The sequence below is a fragment of the Pavona decussata genome, unplaced genomic scaffold, assembly GCF_977016875.1.
Source record: "Pavona decussata unplaced genomic scaffold, jaPavDecu1.1 SCAFFOLD_161, whole genome shotgun sequence".
In the NCBI taxonomy this organism is placed as follows: Eukaryota; Metazoa; Cnidaria; class Anthozoa; order Scleractinia; family Agariciidae; genus Pavona; species Pavona decussata.
The window spans coordinates 2,823,372-2,847,022 of record NW_028145572.1 but is presented as its reverse complement, the minus strand read 5'-3'; the positions used below and the strand labels follow the sequence as shown (position 1 = coordinate 2,847,022).

The following is a 23,651-nucleotide window of genomic DNA, read 5'->3' as shown; positions in this document are numbered from 1 at the left end:
AGACAACCAGACATTCTGACGGGTGGCTAAAAGAAATATTGTCAGTCTTTACCACTGAAAGTATTTCTTACCAACGCAGCTGAACAGAGAAAGGAACTCCGCATCTTTAGCTCCACACATTATGAAGACGTGTTCAAAATACGTCGTAGTAGTTTTATTCAATTTAGTTTTTTCTGTACTATGCGAGCCAGAGGAACCACTTGACCGAGGTATGTAGTGTTACAGGAGAAAAAGAGACCATATGATTGAAAGCAGCTGTAAAATTCAGATTTGTTTTTTACTTTCAAAATTTAATTACAGGCTGGGGAGAGAACATAAAATGGAAAACGTTCGACGATGGTTTAAAAGAAGCAAAAAAGAGGTAAGGTTGTTTTATCAGTCAGATCAAACCAACGAAAACTGAAACCGGCTAAAACCAAGTCAAAACAAGACAATCTACAATACCTTTAGCCGTTAACGGCAATCATTCAAGTTCATCAATTGAAGAATGCATTCCCTTCAATTACTTAAACCTAACTTCCAGTTTTCATATCAATTTGACGTAACAGTGTTTTAGGCAGTATATTCCTGAATATAGAATTTTGTAACCTTTGTCTGCTATAGCAACATTTACAAGACGCGCGGACTAAACATTTGCGCGCGCACTGGCCTTGGGTTATGTTATTAACAGAACTGTATAGTGTGCTTAAGAAAAAGCCCTTAAGGTGAAATGGAGCAAATTAAATTGTGCAAATGGTGTTTTTCTTTTTCGTTCTAGCCCGCTCAGAGCTCCTTTAAAATGGCGTCACGTGTTATTAAATGATAATTAAGATTGCGAGGAGAATTAATTTGCAAGCAAAGAAAAATGCGCTCCGATTTTCAGACTATGCGATCAATAAAACCGAAAACTGATTATGACGTTGTCCTAGCTGTGATGAATGAAAATTTGCTTTTTTAGACACATTCATTGATCAGCACCACATGTGAGGTTTTACTTGTGATGATATCTGCCAATGTAAAGCAGGTTGCAAATACTGTAGTCTGCGTGAAGCAAAGGAAATACTACAACTATAGCCGGTTCTTCTCCGTCGTTTAAATATCCTTTTCTCCTTATTTTGATGTAAGAATACAGATCATTATATATTCAAACATGACTTATAGAAATTGAAAATATATGCAACATTTACGGAGGCTCATTACATGACTTGATTTGTCTTCAGCTGTTTAGCGTTTCGTTGGCATCACAGTCGCTTTCAGTGGAGCTCGATAAACAAGCCATCAAATCGGGTCAAATAATTGACAGTTTACAAACATGTCATAAAAAGGCGGCCGAAAAATGAAGGAAATAAAACAATATTTGTTAATTTATCTTGCCTTACCGTTCTCGATACTGTAGTTGAATCTTGGCGTTTAGGAATAATTTTCTTCACATGGGAGCAGTGAATTGTTTTAACAAGGGGGCCTAAATGGAGCGCGGCTGATAGTTGAATCCAGTACTGAACTAAGAAACAATAAAACTGAGCTGTCAGTGGAGGACGTCAATGGGGAACCGCAAGTCTAATTTTGTGTTTGCGTTGCGCTGACTGTGCAAATGCATGTGGAACAAATCAAGGTTGGCGGCCATTTTGTTTCTCTGTTGCGCAAATTTACCTCGTTTTGATGCAAGAATCTGGCATCATTTTCACGCAAAGACATGCGGTCTATCAATAGGACATTTTCACTATGGCGTCATTTTACTACAACTACCAGAATCCTTCTGGTTTTTGTTTTCTCATGCTAATTAGGGCTATTGTTCTCTGCTGTCCACTGGGATTACAAAATTTGCATTTGAAAAGGAAAACGAAATGAATTCTGGTAATTGTAGTAAAATGACGTCATCATGAAAATGGCCTATTGGCATGTCGACTGCACTTTTTAAGCTGTGATTACTGTTACTAGTTAATAAATGAAAAGTATATACGCATACCCCATTCAAACCCCCGAACTAGAGTAAATTGACTAAGTGTTCACTTATTTTCAATCACTTGTTTCCTCCCTACAGTGATAAACCACTGATGCTGCTCATTCATAAGACTTGGTGTGGGGCATGCAAAGGTACGATTTGCTCTCGATTTTATTATCTAGAAGTAAACATAAAATTACACTGGTGACAATTTAATTACAGCGCATGCCTGACAACCACAGGAAAAAACTTTCAGCTTACCTGACCACAGATATAATAACAAATATACATACCTTGAAAAACGTTTATCTAAAGACAAGCTTGTCTCAGAGTTGTTACAGACGTTCAGATTGTGAGAAGGTTAGAAATATTGCAAGCGTAAAAGAAGAGAGTTATTAATTCCGGTGAGGCGTTTGCAATTCTAGCTCCCTGCCTCAGTTTCGGCTTTAGAGTGCGTAAAGCAGGCTGACCATGAGGTACAATGCAAGAAAGCTTAACATTTCTGAGTGAGAGAGATGAGGAGTGACGAAACCAGGATTTTTCTTTTTGTTCATTACTCAAGTCTGTTTATGACCAGACATTTTACGGTTTCTTAAGAAAGTAAGACCCTTTTGCTGTGAATAAAGAGAGAAATAGATGAGAACTTTGATCGAAGCGGATAAGATAAACTGAGCTTAACTTATCTCAACTTGTTGCTTACGTTCGCAGCCTTAAAGCCCGCATTTGCTGATTCTCAGGATATAGCAAAGCTCAGTAAAGACTTTGTTATGGTGAATGTGGAGGTATGGTGAAACACGCCCACTTGCATGGTACATAAAATTATATCTAAAATGAACACTGAAAAAACTAATTACAACGGTTTAAGGTAACGATCGTGACGATGATGATGTTGACGATAATTACGATTATGAAGAAGACGATAATGATCAATGATGACGAAGACGACGACGACGACACCGACGATGATGATGACGATAATGATAATGACAATGATGATAATGACAACGACGAAGATATTAAATAAAGATGGTATATTTAAAAGCCGATCATGCATGAAATAAGAAAGATATAAGAGGAGAAGAATCATGATGATGACGATGATGATGATGATGATGATGATGATGAGGAGGAGGAGGAGGAGGAGGAGGAGGAGGAGGAGGGAGAGCAGCCAACCAATTACACTAGAAAGCACTAGGGAATAAACTGAGTAACAAATTAATATTTAAGATCTTCTTTTAGGACGAGGAGGAACCTAAAGATGAAAAGTACCGCCCTGACGGAAGATATATTCCAAGAATTTTGTTTCTCTGTAAGTATATTGCAGCAATTAGCAGTAAATGTAAAGAAAGCACTTCTGGCAAAATGGTTTTCATATAGTATGTATTAAGACAGTATTGACAGGGAAATGTTTTTCTGAAAGCTTGTAAAGCTACTACTTCCCTGAAATTTCATTTGTTAACAAAACACGCCCGGGTGGTGAGGGTTGGTGTTAAGTATCTTTTGTACATAATCTTAGAGTGCTTTCCATTTGCCAGACTGGCCAGTCTGTAGTATATCAAATGCGTCAATTTGAAGGGATGGTGCTGCAAAATCATGAAAAATAATCACTCCGAAGTTTACTGGTACGCGCTGTTTTGAAGAAATTGGAAGGACTGGCATAAAACTTTTCCTTCCTTCGTTTACGAACGGACCTGAGTGGCCGGCCAATTGTGACAAATTGAAAGCACCGTAAGAGAGGTACATACCAAATATTTTTCCTTTCCACAGCTCCTGATGGTGAGGTTATGGACGAAGTTTACAATAAAAACGGGAAGCACAAAGACACCAAATACTACTATGGAAAAGCTTCTGAAAGTAAGAGAAATATTTTGTTACAGAAGTAGTAATTAATATATAAGACTCAAGTTAATTATTTCATAACGCTGAGTATACAAAAAGATAGGTTTTCTTCCAGTAAAGCAGCGCGATATACTCTTAAAGGTAATGATTTGTACATATTTCAGGAAATCTGAGTTCAAATCGATTATCAGTTCCTGTCTAACTGCTTCCTGGATTTTAACACGAGCGATACGTGTAAAACGCTGTCTATGTTATGTTAGTCCAGCGGTTGGAACTGAGTCGGAATGAACTGGTATACCTAAATCACTGATAATGTCTAATTCTTATTTAATAGCATTTGCAATAACTGATTTTACGTGTTTAGTCGTCGACAGCATGAATTCTGTCCTGAAAAGCAAAGGAAGGGACATTTCAGAGGAAAGCGAAGAAGAACCAGAGGTGCTAGAAAACAACTTTCTCGCTAGAGGTGAGTCAGTAAACGCCATGGAAGCGATGTTTTGTCACTATACCACTACGCTATCGAAGAAAAGAATCTTGTGTCTCTTGGGGTCGTACAACGAGCTTAAGCGTTCAGGGCAAGTTAGTACCGGGGACGACTATATAGTCGTCTTCGTTTCCAGGGTGGCCCTTGCAAACTGGGAGTGGTGGCTCTCCCAATTTACCAAGGAGAAAGACCTGGGAACGAGGCTGCTATACAGTGAGACGATCAATAGGCCATTTCCGTGTTGCTGTGAACCTCATTATGAAAGCGAGGCTAAGCGCAAAGCTTTTCATATGAAAATCAGTTTTGTTTGCATATGAATGAAAACTAATTTTCATAATAAAAACTTTGCACTTAAGGTTCATAATGAGGTTCAAAGTAGGTCTGAATGGCCTATTTCGCGGATATCTGTTTTCATACTCCCAAAAGTCTAATGAAAATGAAAGAATAGCTTACAGTAAAGGTCACTTCCGTTTATTTACACAGGTTTTGGTGACCGCATCAACTGGGTTACATATGAGGAAGGATTAGAAAAGATCAAAAAGAGGTGAGACTTGTAAACTTGAGTTTTGTGACTTATTGCCTGTACACCACGTATTTCACCTATTTTAATTCTCTTCTTCAGTCAACATTTTCTAACTTCTCCCTATACCGTATTGTCACAAATTACTCCGGCAGCAAAGTTTATGATCAATAACAATTTTTTAATCTTGGAAAAGAATCCCCCTCACTGAACTAACCGCAGTTGATTTTTCTTATAGCGATAAATTGATGTTGCTTCTAATTCACAAGACATGGTGCGGTTCATGTAAAGGTATTTCATTTTGCATTCGTTTGCAAAATATTTTTTTAACACCGCTTAGAGGATTAATAAAAAATGAAATAATGTTTTGCAGCTCTGAAACCCAAACTTGCTGGCTCAAAGGAGTTTGCCCAAATGAGTAGACACTTCGTAATGGTTAACACAGAAGACGAAGAGGAACCAAAGGGGAGCCAGTTTGTAGTGGATGGAGAATACATTCCAAGAGTTCTATTTCTCAGTGAGTTTAACAGAGGCTAAACTTTGACTTCTAAAAGTCAATATGTGTTAAAGCAGTTCAGTTTTTCTTTCCAACTTTTCATAATAGACAGTATTACTTTCAACGGTACTGCTCAGTGCAGCTTTTACTTGCTTTTGGTTTTTCTCCATAGGCCCAAAACCAGTGTGTGTGCGCAGCATTACGTGGTTAATTATTTGTTTCTATTTTTCGCTGTACATTTTAAAACGGGTCACCGAGGACTCGCTAGTTTTACCCAGAAATGAAGGTGCGTGAGAAGGGCGTTATGAAAAGCGCCCGTGATAAGCAAAAAACAACAACAACAACAACAAGAACAAAATTCAAGACATACACTTTTTGCTTCAGTTCTGTCTTGTTGGTTCATCGTTGTCGCTGCGCGCTATTGTATTTTGTCGTTGTTAGTTGCTGAGGAGGGGGTCTGTTATTTTTGGTCGCTTGTCTAATCATAGTTGAATTTTACTCATTTTCTTTATATTCTGTTTTCTGTTGATAGACCCTGAAGGAAAAGTTATTGACGAGATTTGGAATGAAGGAACAAAGCATCCCCACGTGAAATATTACTACAGCGGTCCACAGGAATGTATGTCAGCGGTCAATTTATATTGATATTATGCTTTCTTTTGTGGATAAAAAAGTTTGAACAAATTAAATAACCAAAATTTATTTTTAACGGAGCTGTATAGAGGAGAAGTAAACTGTATTCACTGTCGGTGTTACAAACGCGGGACAAAGAAAAATATATTTCCGGACAGGGATCGAATATAATCCTCCTTTGTAATATAAATGTTTATTGTTTTTTATGTATTGTACTGAATCTCGTTGTACGTGTGAAAAATAAAAATTGAATTGAAATTGAATTGAATGCATAACTTTCTGAATTGGCTCGTCGGCTGACAGACTCGCCATGGGCTACTATACTGCCATCCTTAGATTTACTTGCGTCGTACGTATGTGAAACTCGTCCTGCACAATGTTATGATCAGCAATTTTTTAAGTGTTCAGTGTGATGAAAGAGAAGAATTAAAGATGGTAAATAAATGGTACCACTTCAGCGAAAAGTCAACTATAAGTAAAAACTCCCTTTGCTTTAACTGAAATTACAACTTACTTGTAACAAATTTCGTGTATTTCCATCCTGTATAGTGATAGCAGCGATGAAGAGAGCTCTGAAAATGAAAGAGACAGGATTTGAAGGTATGGAATGAAGTTATTCTAACAGCAGCCGGTGTCTTGAAATCATAGCTTAAAATTGCAGTAGTGTAAGTAGAACTGACAGTAAATCTATTGTCTTCTTTTCCTTTAGAAAAACCGGAAGAAAAGAAAGACGAGGAGAAAAAAGAGGCAAAAGACAAAGATCCCTGGTGGAAACCTAAAGATACAGAAGAAAACTTGTCAAGAGGTACCGTTTTATAAACGCATGTGTATCGTATCCCTGCCAGTCCCGAGGACAATAGATTTATTCTCTACAAGTTTATTCGAACGGCTTAGTTCATATTTGTACTCCGAACAGGTCTTGGAGATCACATTAAATGGATGTCCTACGAGAAGGGACTCAAGGAAGCTAAAAACAGGTTTGTTACATGGCATTTGTTGTAAAGCTTTCAGTCGTTAAAGAAAAGATAGTACTCGTGGCATTCTAAATTTTAGTTTGAAACGTAGAAATAGAATTCAAGTGTGCTAAAAGTCAGAATGATATGATCGTCGCCTATTTTCGCTTTTAAATTTCCCGGGCGCCGCCATTTTGGATTTTATGACGTCACACGGTTGCCGCTATGGTTAGTAAGCAGAAGTTCTTTTGTGTGAAACAATAGAGCAACTGTATTACGTCATGAAATCCAAGATGGCCGCGCCCGGGAAATTTAAAAGTGAAAATAGGCGACAATCATTTCTAATTTTAGCACACTTGAATGTTATTTCTACTTCTTAAACTAAAATTTAGAATTTAGACACTATTTCCAACAAGTTACTGTCCATTTCTTGTCGGAATGGAGGTTCCCTTTAAATGCATGTTGGCCGTGGCGACAAACGGTTCAGCAAACAAAAATAATGAGGCGCCTAAGGGAAGGTGTATGCGTAATTCCTCCTCTCTCTCTTCAACAGAGGAAACCCTATAACTGACTAATTATAATTCCGAACTGAAGCATTCCTAAAGGAGGTCATGGTTATCTTAAATTATTTGTTTTTGAGGCAACGGTCCTCACTGAGTTCGACAACATATTGGCGGTCATGACAATCGAACAGCCTTCGAATTGTTTCCTTGACTGTTTGTGATATTTTGAGGACTTTATAATTAAACTGACCGTAATTTTCTTATTACTAACGAACGTTTGTCACCGCAGTAACAAGAAGATGCTCTTGATCATTCACAAATCTTGGTGCAGTTCATGTAAAGGTAAAAAGATGACAAAGTATTTTAATTTAAGATAAAAGGATAAGTTTCTAAAAGAAACTGTGATGCCATGTCGGTGGAGGAGTAGAAACGAATGTTTGGTTTTATCAGCAGCTTGATAAGGTAATTTGACCACCGTTACTTAACTGAAGAGATTCACCAGTGCTAGTGGTAGCATGCACTCGGATATCTTTACGGTGGCCAAATTAACTCTGTTGATAAAACCAAACATAATACGTGAAATGAATCATATCTTGGTGAGTCATAAGTAAGTTAGTAAGTTAAGGGAGCAGGGAAGCACATTCAACTGGTATCCAGATCGATATGCCCATTTTGTCATAACATAACAAAAATGCGTGCATTTTAAACGAGTTTTAGCAGTAGTTGCGCGGCCGGGATTTAACTTACCTTGGTAAAATTCCTTTTATGACTTTAATTGCGGTAGAGACAGTTCATGTTTTGTCAAAGCAATATTGGAGTCAAAGATGCCCGTGTAACGAATGAAATATTTCCATTGTTCAAGGGAATTCTTAAAGACATCTGTTCCAGACCATTGCAAATGACTGACGAAATAACCGGTTCTTTTTCAAAAATAGCCTTGAAACCCAAGTTGGCAAAACACAAGGAATTTGCTGAACTCAGCAAGAATTTCGTGATGGTGAACACGGAAGATGATGACGAACCAAAAGGAGAAGAGTTTGATGTGGACGGCAAATATGTACCAAGGATTTTCTTTTTAGGTGAGTTTGACCGCCAGAAAACAGCACAAACAGACTGAGGTAGATCGAGATTCTGTCTGCTTACGTTTTAACAACGTGAGCATGCTTTTCAAACAACGACCAATGCTGTATTCGTTACGTTTGAACTGAGACGGGGGGGGGGGGGGGGGGGGGGAGGACAACGGGCGGAGGGAGCTTGGTCATCAAACCAAACCTAATTATGCACGGTGTCAATTATTTTAAATAATTCGACTAGAAAACTTTTCAGTTGACGAACGTTTTGCGAGCTTTGTTACCACTGTTCCACGTTTCACTGTTTTTTGTAGTAAAACCAGTCGTCACGAATTCAGTTATTTAACAGAGTATTGTTGAAGAGCTTCTCAGGTTTTACACCTTTGGAACGTTGATCCATGCATAATGATATACTTTTTCTCATAATGTATGTATATCCACTCTCTCCCACACTCGATCGTGTGCTTCTGGTTTGCTCAGTATATTACTCATTTTATTGTAGATTCTAACGGAAATGTGGAGAAGGAGTTATGGAACGAGGGAACAAAACACAAGCATGTGAAATATTATTACCCGGATGGAGAAGAGTGTAAGTAATTCTTTTAGATTTTAACCATTCAAATTTAGTAATGAGGAAAAACAAGTAGTCAAGTGAATGACCAAAGCATAACTACTGCCGTGCACATAGCCAGTATTGGTGCTACCAAGGTAGATATTTGACTGGAACGTATCCCGATCTGAGTAGCATTCTGATTCAGCAACTAAGAGTTGCTACTCCCACCTGCTGGATGGGATACTAGTCCATCGAACGGCTACCCCCAGCAATATGTCGCCGAACCACCGAACCCTCTGATATTCCGATCAAAACTGAATTCCGATTAATTGAAAGTCTGACACGCTAACCACTGAACCACTGCGGCTCCATGCTAGTGTTACCATGACCAATTCAAACGGAAGAAAGAGTAAACCTGTTTTTCCCATTGTCTGTCCCTTTCAGTGGTTGCAGTTATGAGAAAAGCGTTGAAGAATGAGGACCAATCCAAGGCTGTCTCTGACAACGGTAGATAACATTAAGAATCATGCTTATCATGTATCTTAACACTGAAAAACAATAACAAACATATTTCCATTACGCTGCTGAAATCCAGAAGCTGAAAGCTGTCCTTATCTGATTCCGTCGGGTGGTGGGGAGGGAGCGGGGTCAGCTCATTTGTTTTTTCTTAGCTTTTGTTTCTGTTGCAGCACTCCACGCAACCGTGATTATTCACTGAAAATTCTGTTTCATTTCTTTAATCATCTGAGTGGGTCCCATTTGTAGAAGAAACAAAGGCCTTCCAACCACCAACTAAATAATTTATGACTGTTAACCACAAACTGAAAGTTAAAGGAAATCAAAATTATATTTATTTGTACTTTATTTGATCTGGTATGAATTTGCCGTCTAACCCTTACTTATTATTTTGGCCTAGGTTTATTAAACTTGTTGTGTCATCTGGTCACGGAGTATACTGATGATATAATGTTTGATTCTTAACAGGATGGGGCAAAGATATCGAATGGCATTCAGCCGAAGAAGGTTTTGAAAAGGCAAAAGAAAGGTGAGAAAATAACCTTGTTTCTGAATCTACCTCCTTTTCTGGCCCGAAATGTATAAAATATAAGCTAACATATAAGCTTGTTTCTCGAAACCACGCCCACCCGTCCTTCTAATTAACAAATCGCGATACACCTCTGCAAGACTGCATAAAATAGTTCGCACTCACCACTTATCATGGCATCATTAACTCATATACATTTCAGATGGTAAATCACATCATAAAGCTGGTGACTAGTAAATGCATACGTTTCGTACTCTATTTGCAGCAACAAGCCAGTAATGGTGATTGTTCACAAGTCATGGTGCTCGGCCTGCAAAAGTAAGCGAAAAGTTATTTAATTAAAAACATTAGAATATATAGATTCTGAGTACCACGATTATATTCTTTCATTACTGTTAATAATATGGTGATTAAAACTGAACAATAGTAAAAGATTGCAAATAATTAATCTTTGTTTCATTTTAAAACTTCACGCGTAAACGCGGAGAGCCACTGCACTGTCTTTGAAAATTTGCCTTTTGTTTACATGTTGTTGCTCTTTTTTCTGTCCAAAGGTTTGAAAAAGAAGGTTGCCAAGTCCAGTGAGATCACTGACTTAAGCAAACAGTTTATCATGATCAACATTGAAGTAAGTGTTAAAGAGAAAAAGGTAATAGTGAAAGTGAAAAATGTGGAGGGTGAGAGGGGGTGACTTTTTTTTTTCAGGCCTCAAGATAGTGAGGAAGGGGGTTAGTAGAGAGAGGAGCTTAAAAGAGAGGGAACTGATGAATTCCGAGCAAAACTAAAATTAAAAACTGCTGTTTTCGTTAATTTTAGTTATTTATGGTGCCCCAAACTCTGCACACACAGCTTTAAATTTTGTTAATTAAATTAATCTTTATTGTTGATAAATGTATTGTTCTGTTAACTGCAAATCGCAAATGTGTATATTTGTGTGCGAGCTTCAAATAAACTTGTAAACTTAATTGCCGTAAACTTACAATGTATTACTTGAAATAGAATTGTAGTCTATGTATCACGTGAAATATCTGTTTCGTCTGCATGTTACAAGAAAGCACTGTGACATTTGTTGTCGTTAGCTCTACTTTGTTATGTTTTCTGCCATAAAAATTCCTCCAACTATCTCATGTTGTCTTTGTTAGGATGATAATGGAAAAGCAGGGGAAAAATATGATGTGGATGGCGCCTATGCTCCCAGAATGTTCTTCATAGGTTTGTCTGTTGTTGAATTTTGTAGGCATGTCACCATTTCTTTCAAAATTCTCACGAGCGAAGAAGTTAGAACTTGATCGTTGTTGAGTCTCACCCTCGATGACACTCAAAATGTCACTAGCTTTGATTTTTACTCACACAAAGGCGGCTCAAACGTAGAGCTCTCAATTTATCCTCTTGTTTCCAGTTCCTTTCCGTCGCCAAGCATACCGACTGTTTTCTACATTTTTTTTTTCAGATCCTTTTACACGCCAGATATTGAAGGAATTCCATAACACTGATCCTGTCTTCAAGGATTATAAGTACGCCTACGGAGAACCTAAAGAAAGTAAGACTACCAAGTTATACAATACAGTGAGATAGACAATGTCAGTTTTTTTTATTGATAACTTTCTTTTCGGAATTTTAGGAGTTATGTTTTGCGAGGGCACGCTCTGATATTGATTTACTTTTAATTTAGTTGTTGCTATGATGAAGAGAGTTCTCGAGAAAGGAGTAGACAAGAATGTTGCACCAGACAGAGGTACGTATCTGGCCCTGATTTCAAACCATGTACCAGCATGCCGGTGTCCATCTATTCAATGGTGTAACTTCGTTCTTCCTGGAAGATGTCCATTTCATTTTATAAGTAATGACAACTTGAGTTATCGTATAGACTTCCCCTAATTACTAGTTTGGTTTGATTATGATTAGCTCCGTCTATCATACTGAGATAATAACCCATGTCCTTTTGGAAATGTACGTAGATAAACTTAGATTAGAATCAAGAAAATGAACCTGTTGCTGCGAAGATGGTATAATTTTGAACAATATTTTTAATTTTTGGTTCCTCTTTTGTTTTTTCATGTTATGAATAAGTTACTTTTATTTGTTTGCATTCCTTTGATTTGTTCTTGTGTCATGGACCTACGTCGCTAACAGTTATCCTGTATAAATATGTTTCCTATTATTATATATTAAAGATTTCACTCGGCTTGTATTAATATTTTATATAATAAAAATTAACACTTGTTTCAAAGTTAATGTTCCTGTTTGCGGTCTGTTCTCTTGGCGATGCTGGATGTAAATGTTATAAAATGTCCATACTTTGGTATATATTTTCTACTACGGTTACAATAATTACAATAACCATTATTTACTTAATTGCTGCTTTAGGTTTTGGTGCTCATTTCAAGTGGATGAAACTTGACCACGCCCTCAACGAGGCAAAGCAATCGTAAGTACAGGCATCTATCAGAATCTTTTATTTATATTAGGCTCGCGTTCACAAGGTGGAATCTGACAACGCTGATTACAATTTCTACAGCATATATAGGAATCCTGCAGTATCTAACGTTTCTGTTAAAACTTATGATTTTTCTTTTTCTTTTCAGCAATAAGCCCATTATGATGGTACTACATAGAAGCTGGTGCCAGATCAGTCAGGGTAAGTTAGTCAAACAACGCATATCTTATCGCCTTTTTAAACACGACTTAAAGTGGTACTGATTATAAAAATAGAAAAATTCAAGTTTAAATAACTAAATAGTAAAAACAAAAAAAAAAAAGAAAAAAAAAGATGGAAGACGAAGAAGAAGAAGAAGAGTCTAAGAAGAAAGAATATTATTTATTTTTTTCACACATTACAGGATGATTACATATAGTGACACATATATACAAGTAAGTTGGTGACGGGGAAACCTCAACTAGGAAGAGGTCCAGCCTAAAGCTTCCGCTTTCTTAGAACATAGTAATATAGTTTAGTACAGCATAGATAGAGGCACTTTTATCGTATCAAACTAAGTTCCAACATATGTTCTATTGCAGACCTCAAAACTAAAATTGCTGAATCAAAGGAAATTGCTGAACTCAGTAAAAACTTTATCATGGTGAACCTCGAGGTAAGGGTGAATATGTTTTAAACAAATCGGATTCTGGCAAAGGATAAAAATATCAGCGTGAAAGTCCTAGCTTAAGAAATGTGGTAAACTGTCTCAACAAATTCATTTTTTTCTTTTACTTTCTTCGCTTTTTTTTCTTTTGTTTTTCCAAGAAGACTGGCAAAAAGCAAATGACAATCAGATATCGTGAAAACCGAAAAAACTGCTAGCTAAGGACGCCAGTTGCGGACGAAACTGCGCGTGTAACGGCTCTCTCTTCGCAACTTGTCTCGTGACGAAAAATTGCTTTGCGAGTTACGTATATAGGGGAAAATGTTCCCGACTTGGAAGTTTGGCCGAGTTATGATCGCGATCGTGGATATGTCAGTCAAATAGTTAGGGAGAGAGGCAGCCAGCATGCTAGTTAAGGACGGTGCCTACTATTGTTACTGCGCATACGTTCTGCGCATCTCGAGACACTCGGTTTTCCTATTGATGGTGCCTACTAGAACAGGGATATTTTTGCGCGTTTTAAAACTATGCAGAGAAAGCAGAACTTAGCAAGTGATTTTGGTATACAAAAAGAAAATTGGGGGTAACCATGCATTTCTCAGAGATAATAAAGCTTCAATTTGGAAAAAAGCGCCATACATTGCTTTGTATTTTGCCGCTTTTTAGAATAATTGATGGTTGGTTATCTCCAAAAAAAATGCGAGGTTACCCCCAATTTTCTTTTTGGATTTCAATAGCCGCTACTAAGATCTACTTTTCCCGCATAGTGAAAAACCGCGCAAAAATACTTCGCTATTAGTAGGCACCGTCCTTAATCAGTCATTTAGCAAGTCATTCATACAGTTAGTCAGTCAGTCAGACAACTAGAGTAATAGACCGACTGTGCCGTCAGTTAATATTAGATAACGCCGTTACTTGCTTCCCATTAAAAGTGTGTTGATTAACTACATGTGTTATACAAATGGCTTATCACATAGACTAAGACAGTCCCTCCATTCCACTCCTTTACTTGTTTCCTAGGATGAGGAAATACCAGAGGATGGTCGATACGACGTGGATGGTTCCTACGTTCCAAGGATTGTTTTTCTAGGTATCTAAAACTTAAAACTTACACTCAGTATCGATCTATCAGCAGCAATAAGTTACAAACACAGGTTGGAGAAACTTGGATCTTGCATCATTTTATGCGTGTAAACGTTAGCAAGTGCCAAAAACTTCGACGACCTATTCATGAAGATATTTAGCTTGGGATTACAGTGTAATGACCAACTACATGTTTTATACAAATGGATTATGGCGTAGACCAAGGCAGTCCCTTTATTATTTTGTAAAAAAATAAGGGTAGCGTGTCATCTGATTTTGTCATTAGGATCAAGTTATTTGAAATGTTGCAGTAGCATTTAGTTTCTGAGGTTCTACCAAAGTTAATATTTGTATGTTATGGTCAAATGCTGTTTTCTCGTTTTGGGCTTTGATGCTTACTTTCCCAATATTTTATGGCAGATCCCGAAGGAAAATTGAAGAAGGAAATAGATAACGAAGGTAGTGATCTTGACAAAACAAAGTTCTTCTACAAGACACCTGAAGAAAGTAAGTATTGGAGTTTTGTGGGAAACTATGATGAACTAACCTTTGTTTGTTTGTTTGGTTTTTCTATTCTGTTTTGTTAATTTGTTGATGTGTTTTTCCTATTGATAATGTTTGACCGTAGTTAATCATATTGAGCTCTTTTTCCAGTTGTCAAGTCCATGAAGAAGCTTATACCAGAACCGGCAGCTCTAGACAGAGGTATGCTTTGTTTTGCGACTTTCCTACTGTTTTTCAAGGCGTACACGATTCTAATCACTAAACACTCATACTTTGTTTTTCAGGATTTGGCAAGAATATCGATTGGATGACAATGGAGGAAGGCCTTGAAAAAGCAAAGAAGAGGTAGCCTTTAAGTTCAAGTTAATTAACTCAGTATGATTATTCAATCGAGTGGAGGTGCGGTGATGTAGTCAGGGTCAGCGCGCTGAACGTCAGCTTTGAAGTTCAGTGGTTCAAAGTCTAGGGTCTTCTGTCGTGCTGTTTCCTTAGACAAGAAACTTTTCTCCGCATTGTCTCTCTCCACCCCGCCGGTGTATGAAAGGGTACTGGCCACATACTGCTGGACCCTGCGATGGACTAGCATCCCAACCAGGGGGGAGTAGCAATACTCCTATTTGCTTCACGCTACAGAAACCGGGCTTAGTTGCAGCGAAAATCTCCGTATCTACAGGGCCGTACCTAGGATTTTTTGTCTGTGGGGGCAAACTCCGCACACCCCTCACAGGGGTCTACCGTATGCAGACAAGGTTTCTAGTTGGACATTAATTTTGTTTTCACTCCTACACAGAAAGTTGCCTCTACGACGTTTAGAGAAAAAAAAACACACACACACACACACTGATGCTTTTTGTTTTAAATTGTCATGACTTTTTATGGAGTTAACGTCTTGTTTAGCTTGAAGCAAATATTGTCTCTCATTTTAAAACACAATCGATGCACTGCTGTAAACAAAGGGAGAAAATCGCTGAGCTTCCACAATTCAAACGCACTATATCAGTGGAGCGAAGCATTTGTAAAAACACAGTCGTTATTTAAATACAATTCAAGCCTTTTCAGTATTACTGTGACACGTTGCATAGCTCTATAACACGCTAGAACGATTACTAGAGAACTAAAAAACCAAATAGCCGTGCCAAGAAACACAACTCCTTGTGACAAAACACTAATAGCCGGGCCCGGCATTGCAACAATTACAGAATGAAGCTCATTGCATGATACAAGCAATGATTAATTTCTGTCCTAACATTACACAAATCTCAACAAGAAAGGCCGTTAAAACTATCAAGCACTTAAAAGAGCCAAGCCAAACCCAGCTGAACTGCCCTATGTGGCATAAAAACACCGTCGTTGAACACACGGAATAAGAGGTCATATTCAAAACGAAGAGAATTCAAAAGAGGAAACTCAAAAATCATTAGGCGCAAATGACCTGTCGGATGATGAACATATGATGGTTAAATCCAAACCCGCTACAAATACTTGCAAGCAGCGCAAACTTTTAAAACCAATTTATCTCTGAAAAAAAAAACATACTTGTATAAGCTAGATTTAAAAAAGGCTAAAATACACGCCAGAAAGTGGCGTAGGCTTGTCAGTCTTTATTTACACACCAGGGTCGTAGCCAGTATGAGGCAAACCGAGGCACTTGCCTCAGTCATTGTTTTTTTTTTTTTCGGGGAAAGTAAGATTTTTTTTTGAAGGAGAAAGAAAGGCACCAGCAGCAAATAAATTCAGAAACAGTTAAATAAATATAAAAAAATGTTAACGCAACATGGTATTATGTTTAATGATAACGCGAATCAGGCAGTGGCCTGAATTACAGATGAGAAAAATTAAGCAAAAATTCATGCTAACCAGGTAGCGACGTCCTAAAGAAAACTGCCTCGTTTTAATGTGTTTTGACGCCATTTCTCGAGTCTTCTGTCTTCTCTGATCTGAGTGAGGAAAATCTATCAAAATGCAGCGTTCTATTTCCCTGCTAGCAGAGGTCTCTGCCGTCAGAAACCTCTGCTAGCAGGGAACGTTCTATCTAATCAACAGCTTTTTTCAAAGAAAGCGTTAAGTAGATGCTCTCATAACATGCTTTCAGCGCTTCTCAATACTGAATCGAAACAAAATTTAAGCTTGTTTTGACATTATTTAGCTAAGCAACTTTGACTTTCAGTCCATCTAGTAAAGATAGTGATGTCATTGACGAAGCCACCGGAGATGGTGGGAAAGAAGTTGTAGAGTCTGTAGAGGCCGAAAACGGACAGGCGACAGCGCGACTAAGTATAGAAAGCTGTTCGTGCGAGCGCAGCTTTAGCGCTCTCCGCAAGTTGAAGACTTGGAGTGAGTTGCATAAAATTTAATGTCGGGCGTAATTGCTAAGGCCAGGCTTTCAGCCCAGTCACATTCAGTATTTTAGCACAGGCTGAATGGCCTTGCATTAGCCCATGTCCACAGCGAAATCCCTGTGGACCCGCTCGAGGTGCTGCAGCGATGGGATGCTAGTGGGAACAGACGAATCACGCTGGCATTTAACAGCTAAATTCGTTGCCTTTTAGAAACGAAAATCCCCAAATAAGAACGTCCGAGACCAGGTTTTATGAGCCTGCGAGACTGAGCACCCCCAACAAACCCTACTTTTCACGAAACCACTGGTCAGCCGAACCTGGTTTAGGTCGTTGTTATCTAAGGCCTTCATAAAGAAACAAACCACCAACAAACACATTAAAAAGTCGCATATAAGAATACAGATCCCCTAAAGTAGCATTTAAATAGCCCCCCCCCCCCCTTTACCCCCAAAACACCTAGATCTCTAGATCTATTTGTCCTTTAGGGCTCCTAGCGAAATTTGTCAAATAAGGTTTGATCTCAGTGTTTTGTTTAAACGTAGCCATCATATTTAAGACCCTAAACAGCTAGGCGGGGAATTCAACCATGGATATTGCCTCAGTCGTTATTTTTTTCTGGCTACGGCCCTGCACACCAAATTCTAAACCATAGGCAGCCCAAACTGACAAAATCATAATTTTCATAAGAAAACCGACCTGGCTTTTGCCTCAAAAGATTTTCCAAAATAATTATTTGGAATTCACATTGAAGGAATTTTTTTTGAGTCAATTAGTCGATTTTCTTGTGATCAGTGTGACGTTAGGAACAAATTACGTTTTCCTGGCGGGGGCAGCTGCCCCCTCTGCCCCCGCGCTATGTACGGCCCTGATCTATGAAACAGTTTTATACTTGCCTTCATTTATATTTTAGAACTAACTTTTTAAGTAATGCTTGTGTATATTTTAAATCTTACCTACTTTATATTATGTTTACATTCCACAGTGAAAAGCCAGTAATGTTGATCATACATAAGTCATGGTGCGGAGCATGCAAAGGTATGGCATGTTTCAGTTAGATCTCAAAGGTGCTGTAACAGCCTCAAGGACCCGGAACACTCATCGGTACATTGTACGAAACGCTAAAGGCTGGTTTCCATACGATCGCGGATCGCAGATCGCAATAAGGTCTGCGATCGTCTGCGATCATATGGAAACTACTTCTGCGATCGCGATCGCAGAAGATAGAACCATGTTCTATCTAAAGGCTGGTTTCCATATGATCGCAGACCTTATTGCGATCTGCGATCCGCGATCATATGGAAACCAGCCGTAAGGCTTGTTGTCAGCATATGTCGCATACAATTAAGTCTTACTACCTAACTCGGCGTTATTTATTTATTTATTTATTTATTTATTTATGTATTTATTCATTTATTTATTTATTTAATTATTTACAAAGTGTCCGCAGCAGACATTGCTACACAGTGACAAATGGCGTGGAAAAAGTATGAACTAGAGTGGTAGGGTCGAACTAAGTGAATGGAAAACGTTCATATGGGACAACAACTTCATGGCAAGCCGTTATCATAATCTTAACGCCTTAATCAATTCAAAAGAGTATACGTACGTTCACCTGGTGATTCGAGTGCTCCTGTTCCGAGGTTCATTGGTCTGTTAGCATTCAGGCAAATCTTTTGTTTACTTTTTCTCAGCACTGAAACCAATTGTGGCAGATTCTAAAGAGATCGCCGAGCTCAGTAAGAAGTTTGTCATGATAAATGTCGAGGTTAGTACTATATGGATATTTCAATTGTTTATTTGCATCCAAAAGTTCTTTTTGGTGGAATATCTGTGTAAGACTTTACTCAATCCAACAAATTTGGAATTGAATTGTAATGAAAAATTATCATTTTCCCTGAAGAAATGTCACCTCAAGTTTAGTTTTCTTTGTATGGAAGGACAAAGGGAAGAGGAAAACAGGAAGAAGAACGAAAGGAAAAAACCAGTATCAATATGGTGGAGAAAAGAATAAAAACTCTTATTGTTGTAATTTGATTCATGTTACCAGGATGACGAGGAGCCGAAAGAAGAGCAATTTGACGTGGATGGAAAATATTTTCCACGAGTTTTCTTCCTAAGTGAGTATTTCATTTCGATAAGTTTTATCACAAATTGTTCTACATCGTAATACTTATACTTTTCTTTGTTGTCATAGATCACGAAGGAAAGGTACAAAAAGACCTCCACAATAATGACCTAGAATACATCAAGTACAAGTTCTTCTACAACGACGACGAAGAACGTAAGTAATGAGCTCGATCGATATTTTTCTCATTTTTAAAGCATATTTTGAACGATTTTCTATGAAATAATATATTTTCTAATCGGTTCCGATCAGGTGGAGTTACATGCAATTCCATTAGCAGGGAATTTATCTGAGAAATAAGCTAACAGTATGCAGCTTTTTACATTTATTGCGGACTCTGTTAAGTATTTTTTTGTTTGATTTATAGTGATACACACAATGAAAACAGCTTTGAAGAAACTCATTAAGCCACCACCGTCATTGGATAGAGGTAAAGTGAAATAAATTTAATTAAGTAAAAGTTACCACCAACATAATTAAAAGATCTTGAAATCAGAAAAGGAACGGAATATGAAACGAATATAAATTTATCATGCAGGACCACAAGTACGCTTGCATGAGCATTCAGGATGCAAATACTTAATGGCTCACGAGACAAACTACTCTAAAGCGATGCTCCTGTCAAGCAAAAACCTGACTCATTAAACTGAAAAATGCATGTCCTTTTAGTGGAAGCAAGTAATGATTATCTACAGTTTATTTTTGTCTGTTTTTTCGCCATCTATAAGGTACTGAAAACCATATTGATTTTTTTTAGGATTGGGCAAAGAAATAAACTGGATGAAGCTAGAGGATGCTTATGTAGAGGCAAAAAAGAGGTGACAGACATTTGAGAACAACTGTATTATCACACGTGCTGCGATTGGCCCGCGGCCCTTTAGTTGTCTTAATATTGCCGAAATGCCGGGCGTGATATTGCACATGCGTACTCTAACTTTACTCAAAAGTCAGCGAGATGTGTTAGGTAAAGTTGTCATCCACATTCTGTTTTACGTTTCCTTTTTGTAGCTGGAAGCCGATATTCTTGTTGATTCACAAGAGCTGGTGCAGTGCTTGTCAGGGTATGTAACTGAAAACAAATTATTCAATATTTAACTAACTTTTATTATTCGAGTATTTAAGTCAGTTTTTCCTTTCACTCAAATTCCAGTCGTTCTCCGTTACACATTTTGAGGAAAGCATTATTGTGAGCCCAGTTATAACAAATTTACTGTCACCAGAGTATTATTTTGCTTTAGAAAAGGGAAAAAGTCGTATGCAATTCAATTTGTTAAAATCTTGGCTTAAGTATGAAGATAACCGAATCAAGCGGAAGGTATGAAGGGTTGAGTAGATCTGGAATCGACTACTGGTGTCAGGACTACCTTAGTTATGAACGTTTGTGGCATATCCCTTGAATCTTTGCCAAAGTTTCAGTATTTTTTTATTAATCATAGGCAGAAAAGAGAGAAAAAGTGAAACTTAAGTGACATTACCCTTCAACGATCGAAATTGGCCCAGTTTCGAGGATGAGCAGGGGACTAAGTTGAGCTGCAAATTTTATATATCCAAAATATACATTGACATATATTATCCATTCATATATCGTATCATTAATAATTTTTCAGCTTTCAAGCCCAAATTTGCCGCATCTGAGAAGATCAAGGAACTCAGCAAAGAGTTGGTCATGGTTAATGTGGAGGTTTGTTAAAATTATTGTCTCATCACTGAAAGCGTTAATTTCAAATAACTCAGCAGCTTTTTACTTTTAGTTGGTTAAAATTTCGTCAGTTACGTCACGAACTAAACTGCAAAACAAGCGTTAAATCTCCCAAGCTATTTTCCCCTTATGCCGTGTATATACTGTTCCGAGTGCCTGTAGCCTTCCTGAAATCGCAGAGACACAATCTGACTTACTTTCCCCGTTCAGTCAGCCGGTATGTTCGCCCCGTTATTTGTCCAGAACTGGATTCCTTTCAGAGCTTTCATTTCAGTTTTGTTGCATTCATCACGGGGAATTGATTAAAGTTATCTTCATCAAAGTTTTCATTTCCTTTATGGCTATATCCACGAAGCCAAAATATTCAAATCATCTATGCAAAGTTCAAATTTTTGTTATTTCTTTTTTTTTTTCACAGGATGAGTTTGATATTCACTCAAAGAAGTTTGACATTGACGGCGCTTATATTCCAAGAGTCATGTTTATGGGTTGGTATAAATTTAAATTTGATTTCTTCCTTTCTTTCACTCCTGCCATCCCAAACATGTGGCAGCGCCCAGATGATGGCGCCGGATTAAGAAAAACATGTTTGATTGATTGATTGATTGATTGATTGATTGATTGTGACTGGCAGAAACAGGGACTTGCTGTGGCATTACGTCGGATTATAACTTGATAACCTTATTTGCGAGTGAAAGCTGATTTACTGTTCTTTTTCTTAAATACTTCAGATCCTCTAGGTAACGTGATGGAGAAGATTTCCAATGCGGGTACTGTGTACAAGGAAAGCAAGTATTACTACTGGGAAGCAACCGCTGGTTAGTGTTTGTCACTTGACTGCTGGCAGTGTACTTGTGCTCAATTTGTTGTCAGATTGCCAGTCTGAAGTCTACATAAATTGTTTAAGAACCTCTTAAAATATGTTTTAGCGAATCAGCGAAAACATTCGTTAAACAATCAGTGGAAGGACCAAAACAAATCCATAGCTGTGGTAAACTCCCAAGCAGTCGCTTTTAGGGGCGTCGTATTACTCTCCTCACAAATGCCTGCTTGCCGGACGCCCGCGTTCCTTTTCCGCCGTTTAACCAATCTTATTTTACAAGGAAGAAAACAGTATGACAAAGCGAAGCCGTTGGTTCCCACTTCTTTTATACGACAGCTGAGTGCACGCTTCGCAATCGTTTGATTTTAAATTAAATTAAAAAGATTAAGTATTAAAATCCTTCATTTGTTTTCGATATGATTGGTCAGATGAACCGCAAGAATACCTTCCAAAATCGACGTCTACCAAAGACGTTCAACAACTAATAGTTTAGCCTGCTTTGACTCCTTTTCCGACCTTTGTTTTACTGCCTCGAAAAGGAGATCTTTTGCCGGTGGGTAAAACAAAAGCCTGAAAAGGCGTCTGCATGCCCTTACAGGCTACTAATAGTTTTGTTTGAATAAAAAAAGCAAAACAACAACAACAACAAAAAACAAAACAAAAAACAGAGAAAATTAAAGAAACGAGAAAACTGCTTCAATTGAAGTCCCCGTAAGAACCTCCGGTTGCATATTAGGATTTTCATGTCAAAAGCGAGAAGACATACCAATATCGACGATCTAAAACGTCACAAACACATATTTGAAGTTTTTCTCTTTATTAAGTAAGGACCACTTAATCTGTTCGAGGTGTTCAGATAGTGGAGAGCGGCGCGTAGAAAACTGCTATGCAAGTCTTTCCAGTCTCTTATCTCTGAACGACTGGAATAGGCTAAGACCATTTCTCATGTTTCTATTTTTTTTCTTTACGCAGTTGTGAGATCCATGCAGAGAGCTTTAGACAAGGTCAAGACGATGACAAGACCAAAAGACGAGTTATAAAAAAAACATTCAAACAACGAACATAAACCAATTGCGGTTTAGAAACAAATTCAAATACGTTTCTTAGATTTCTTAAACTTCGCAAACTTTAACTGATTTTCGTAAATAAACAACTGTTCAGTAAAAAGCTTTAACTTGTAACTTTGGGTGTCTCTGTATTACAATTAATATTAAACTGTTTTACTAAAAGAATATACAGTGGAACCCCGTTTTAGCGAGGTGCCAAGGGACTGGAAAACTGTCTTCGTTAAAACAGGGGGTTCGTCATATACTGAACCTCGTTATCGTACATATGTTTATATATCGGTGTTCCACAATTTGACATCAATTCCCAACTGGACTTCTTACAAATCATTACGTGGACGTTAATCATCTTTCGATGTCCAGTTAACCCTATATAGACCAGGGCTGGGTGGGGGCCGATTTCGTTTCTCATCCCCAGCCTCGGTACCATACCTACCCGCGCTTATCGAGCGAGCCGAGCTGTCTCTCTGAGGCATGGGACCGAACTCGATAGCCTCATTCCCGCTATAAGTCCCCACAGGAATATCAAACACTTTTGGTAGGACAATCCACATCAATCGATAACAATTGATCGAACTTTATTGGAAATCGATGATTGATCGAATCATGATCAGAAGAACACGTGTAATCGATTGTTTATCGATTTCCAATATTTATTTGCATTCAGTCGATTGCCATCGATCATCGATTTAACAGCTCTTGTAAGGGGTTTGCTATACTATTGTCATAATTCAAGATTCACTTGCGGACTTTTCGCGTTAGAGAGCAAAATGCAAAGTTGCCAAGCGGTGATCTTTAAAGGTTGAGATTGTTATCTTTTTCCCAGATGTATTTATTTTAATCGTTCTCCGTTCATCAAAAAGGGCAAAGAGATCTTTAGAAGAGATTCATTCACGACCGTCTGCGTGCGAACC

General features: G+C 38.0%; 1 protein-coding gene across 1 annotated transcript; it reads left to right on the top strand.

Annotated features, from left to right (window-relative positions):
- LOC146464791 (uncharacterized) lies at positions 1-22,831 on the top strand. The gene is made up of 42 exons (XM_085129628.1): positions 1-209; positions 301-361; positions 2,021-2,073; positions 2,630-2,703; positions 3,161-3,230; positions 3,689-3,775; positions 4,125-4,226; positions 4,728-4,788; positions 5,003-5,055; positions 5,138-5,281; positions 5,793-5,879; positions 6,443-6,493; positions 6,603-6,698; positions 6,810-6,870; positions 7,639-7,691; positions 8,285-8,428; positions 8,922-9,008; positions 9,417-9,479; positions 9,957-10,017; positions 10,283-10,335; positions 10,572-10,645; positions 11,160-11,229; positions 11,468-11,557; positions 11,690-11,752; positions 12,385-12,445; positions 12,603-12,655; positions 13,036-13,109; positions 14,121-14,190; positions 14,604-14,690; positions 14,838-14,888; positions 14,972-15,032; positions 18,009-18,061; positions 18,718-18,791; positions 19,074-19,143; positions 19,221-19,307; positions 19,519-19,581; positions 19,909-19,969; positions 20,160-20,212; positions 20,759-20,832; positions 21,269-21,338; positions 21,582-21,668; positions 22,646-22,831. Exons 1-42 carry the CDS (start codon positions 122-124, stop codon positions 22,711-22,713), a joined length of 3,063 nt encoding a protein of 1,020 aa, XP_084985754.1. The 5' UTR covers positions 1-121; the 3' UTR covers positions 22,714-22,831.
- Positions 22,832-23,651: the final 820 nt, after the last annotated feature.